Here is a 4,939-nt window from a genome sequence, read left to right on the forward strand (position 1 = left end):
TGGTTGCTAGTGCTGCGTGTTTGTTATTTCTGTCGCTGTTGTTATACTTTTTTTATTTGTTATTATTATTGTTAGTATTTTTATTATTATCGTTATTATACTTGTTACTTTTATTCTCATTGTTATTATTACTTTTGTTGTTTTTTATTATTACTGTCATTTTTATTATTGATATCATCATCATCATCATCATCATCATCATCATCATCATCATCATCATCATCATCATCATCATCATCATCATCATCATCATCATCATCATCATCATCATCATCATTACCGTTACCATTACCATCACCATCATCATCACTTTTATAATTAATATTATTACTGTCATTATTAGTGTAAACAATTATTGATATTAATACTACCATTGTCATTTTTGTTAATATCACCATTACCATTATCATTACCATTTAAGTATATCTTCATAAGCGCATTTTCTGCCTAAGAAAAAAGGAAAGAAAAAAAATTAATAACATTACCCACAGATTTATCCTTCGCTAAACAGATTTTCGGCCCCAGGAAACGGGCACCAAAGCGTTTTCTTCAGAGAGAGTATTAGTGAGTATTTGCGCCCCGAATGCGGACCAGATTCCAAGCCTAGGATAACAGAAAACAAGGAAGGTCCTGGTAACAGATTGTGTTAGGGATAAAAAGGAATCAAAAGAAGTGCCATTTGATTGATAAAAGTAACTATAAAATACCTTGTTGGTGTCGACACCCAAAACCGCCATATGATTCATCCAGGAAATGTTTTGATATCAATGTCGATACCCAAAAAAGCCATATTAGCATCACCCCCCCCCAAAAAAAAGGGTCATTCGATTACAGGAAAGGAAAAAAAAAAGACAAAGAACAAGCCACAAATCACCTTTTAAAAACTTGGGCGGCCCGCCTCCTGCCGCCGCCGCCGCCGCCGCCGCCGCCGCCAGGTATGGCCGGGGCTCAAGGCACATGTGCTTGTTGTCACCTCTGCTTTGGACGCTCCTGCACCCTTCGTAGTCTCTGTTCCTCGGCGCCGGGGTACGCGTGCAGTCAGGGAGGGGAGGGAGGGGAGGGGAGGGGAAGGGAGGGGAGGGAGTGGAGAGGAGGTAGGGGAAGGAGAGGGAAGGGGAGGAGAGGGGAGGGGAGAGGGGAGGGGAAGAGGAGGAGAGGGGAGGGGAAGGGAGGAGAGGGGGGAGGGGAGGGGAGGGAGAATGGAGGGAAGGGGGATAGGGGAAGGGGAGGGAAGGGAGGATGAGGGAAGGGGAGGGAAGGGAGGATGGGAAGGAGGGGAGAATGGGGAGGGAAAGGGAGGGGAAGGGAATGGGAGAGGAGGGAAGTTAAGAGAGTTAAGGGAGGGGAGGGCAAGGGAGTGGAAGGGAGGGAATCGAAAGTGAAATAGTAAATATTGAAGGAATAATATATATATATATATATATATATATTAATATATATATATATATTATATAATATTATATATATATATATATATATATATATATAGTTTTGAGCCGTATTCATATTGGCAAATGTAGAAAAGGTATGAATGAGAATGAATATCTTCACAATACAAGAGATGTATTTGACCGGTTTCGATTGTGTCTTCGACAGAAATACATGTATTTCTGACGAAGACACAATCGAAACCGGTCAAATACATCTCTTGTATTGTGAAGATATTCATTCTCATTCATACCTTGTCTATATATAGTTTTTTTTGTATCATTCTGAATGAGTGATTTTCGTTCTGACAGAGGAAGAAAATTATATAGTATAGTATACTGAAATGATATAGTATAGTATATTATAAATAAGAAATCGGTAGAAAGGATTTAATTGAAAGGAAAAAAAGAGAATGACTTAAAAATTATGGAAGAACATGGACTGATAATAGAAAGGATTATTGTTGATGCCGAAGTTGCAGGTTTCGTCTCGAAATCGACAGGAAAGTAGATTCCATTTTCTCTCGTTCCCGTTTGCCTCGAGGAAATTTTAGGGAGTCCGCTAATGTCTCGATCGAGATAACTCCTGACGCAGAAATAGGTCAGAAGCGGAGGTCAAAGCGCCTGACACTTTTAGGCACACACACACACATACACTCACTCATAAACACACACACACACACACATAAACACACACACACACACACACACACATAAACACACACGCACCTAAACACACACACATAAACACATACACACATAAACACACATATATATTATTATTATTACCCTTTGCTGCATGGTTATCCGTTCAAATCTCCAGTCAGTCCGAGCGAGGAAAATTCCAACGCAGTGCCGATCGGAGCGAAATGAAAACACCCAACGACACATATATTTCTTTCTCAAAAATTTATATTAATCTATACATTCCGTTAACTGATTCAAGGTATGATTATTATTATTTTCTTGTTCTTGTATTTATTCATTTATTTTATCTTATCTATTACATTTCATTTGTTTTTAATCATTTCACTTATCTAATTATTTAATCATTTATTCATTTCATTTCATTTCGTTCATTTATTCATTTCATTTCATTTCGTTCATTTATTCAACTGATTTCATTTATCTTATTCATTTCATTTCACTTATCTACAAAGTTCACTCCAACTCCTTATGAATTTCCCTTAATATATCCATTCATCTTATTGCATTTGACCTCATTTCCGTCTTGCTTTTTCCCACGAGAACCAAAGAGCGCGCAGCCCCTCAGTTGACCCTCCCTCCCTCTCCCCTTGACCCTCCCTCCCTCTCCCCTTGACCCTCCCTCCCTCTCCCTTGACCCTCCCTCCCTCTCCTCTTGACCCTCCCTCCCTCTCCTCCCTCCGCGCAGCCCCTGAGTTGACCCTCCCTCCCTCTCTTGACCCTCCCTCCCTGTGCTCCCTCCGCGCGGCCCCTGAGCTGACCGCCCCTCCCTGTGCTCCCTCCGCCAGGCCTGTCCCAGCTGGAGAACGCGGCCGCGCCCACTGACGCCAAGGAGACGCCCCGCAAGACCAAGGGCGTGATCCCGCACCTGGGCCACCTGCCGGACCTCAACAAGCTCTCGGACGTCATCAGGAACCTGGTCATGGGCAACGTGGTGTTCGTGAAGCCCATCCTCAAGCCGAGGAAGATCTGCATCTACACCTGCGCCGACCTCAAAGGTTCCTCCGCCTCGTCTGCGAGTCGTCCTTTTGCCAGTGCTTCCTCTTCTCCTCCTGATCCTCCGTGTTCTTCTTCTGTTCTTTCTTCCTGTTCTTCTTCTTCTCTTTTCCTTTCATCTTTCCCTTTGCCTTTATCTCGTTTTTTCTTATTTTTCTCCTACTCCTTCTTTTTCTTATTATTTTTCTCTTTCTTCTCCATCTCCTCCTTCTTCTCCTCTCCGTTCATTTTCTTCTTCTCGTTTGCCTCTATCTTCTTTTTCTTATTATTCTCCTCCTCCTCCTTTTTTTCTTCCTCTTCTCCTCCTCCTTTTTCTTTTTATCCATCTCCTCCTTCTCCTATTATTAATATTACTGATAGTAGTAATAGACTTACTTTTATAATTAGTACTATCATTACTATATCATTATTTCTATATCACTGTTATTATTGTTATTTTATCTTTAATATTCATTATTATCATGATTTCTATTAGTAGCAGTAATATTACTGTTAGTATTGTTATCATTGCCATTCGTATTTTCAATGGAATAATAATAAGGATAATAATCGTTATCATCACCATCATCATCTTTATTGCCAAATTGTGTGTTGCCTTATAAGAATATATCATTCATTCCCTCATCCAGTATCCATTTTCCACTTTCCCTCATTCTCACTCCCTCTCTCTCTCTTCTTCTCATACTCTCTGTCTCCCTCTCTCTCTCACTCTCTCTCTCTCGTCCTCTCCTCTCTCTCTCTCTCTTCTCTCTCTCTCTCCTCTCTCTCTCTCTCTCTCTCTCTCTCTCTCTCTCTCTCTCTCTCCCTCTCTCTCCCTCGTCTCTTCTCTCTCTCCTCGTCTCTCTGTCTCTCTCTCGTCTCTTCTCTCTCTCTCTCTCTCTCTCTCCCCTCTCTCTCTCTCTCTCTCTCTCTCTCCTCTCTCTCTCTCTCTCTCTCTCTCTCTCTCTTTCTCTCTCTCTCCCTCTCTCTCTCTCTCTCTCTCTCTCTCTCTCTCTCTCTCTCTCTGTCTCTCTCTCTCTCTCTCTCTCTCTCTCTCTCTCTCTCTCTCTCTCTATCTATCTATCTCTCCTTCCTCATCCTTCCAGTCATCTCCCTCACTCTCCCCTTCCTCCACACTCCACCTCCCTCTCTCTCCCTCTCCCTCCCAACACACTCCACCTCCCTCACCCCCTTTTCTCTCGTCCCTCCCTCTCCCTCCCAACACACTCCACCTCCCTCACCCCCTTTTCTCTCGTCCCTCCCGCAGACACCATCATGGAGCGTTCGGCGCTGATGGAGCACGTGTACCCGAAGCTGCGTCTGTACTGCATGGAGAAGGGCTACGAGCTGAACATCGTGGACCTGCACTGGGGCATCCCGGACGAGCATCTCAACGACCATTCCTTCAAGGAACTGTGTCTCGGGCAGCTCACCAGTGGGTATTCGGGGGGGGGGGGACGGGGAGGGGAGGGGAGGGGAGGGGAGGGGAGGGGAAGGGTGTCTATGGGGAGGATAGAGGATAGGGGGGAGTACTGGGTGTGGGGGTGTGTGTGTGTGTATGGGGACTGGGGTAAGGAGGGGTATGGATGGTGATTGTGTGTGTGTTGTGTTGTGTGTCGTGTGTGCGTGCGTGCGTGCGTGTGTGCGCGTGTGCGTGAGTGAGTGATTGATTCCTGACTTCATTAATTAGTTGTTGTTTCGTACCTGGTTTATAGTTCGCAGACTATTTTTGGGTAGTGAAGCTGTAACAGGATGCGCCGTAATATTAGAGTAACTTTTAACGCCCACTAAGCTGTCCATAATTTGCGCAAACACACGCACGAAAGCAAAAC

General features: G+C 43.8%; 1 protein-coding gene across 1 annotated transcript; it reads left to right on the plus strand.

Moving 5' to 3' along the window:
- Positions 1-937: 937 nt before the first annotated feature.
- LOC119599202 (NACHT and WD repeat domain-containing protein 2-like) lies at positions 938-4,542 on the plus strand (the record flags this gene model as incomplete). The annotated part of the gene is given in 3 exon segments (XM_037948946.1): positions 938-1,037; positions 2,921-3,130; positions 4,375-4,542. Coding segments are annotated over 3 exon segments (478 nt in total), but the record flags the coding sequence as incomplete, so codon positions are not given.
- Positions 4,543-4,939: the final 397 nt, after the last annotated feature.

This window comes from Penaeus monodon, chromosome 42, assembly GCF_015228065.2.
Source record: "Penaeus monodon isolate SGIC_2016 chromosome 42, NSTDA_Pmon_1, whole genome shotgun sequence".
Classification (NCBI taxonomy): domain Eukaryota; kingdom Metazoa; phylum Arthropoda; class Malacostraca; order Decapoda; family Penaeidae; genus Penaeus; species Penaeus monodon.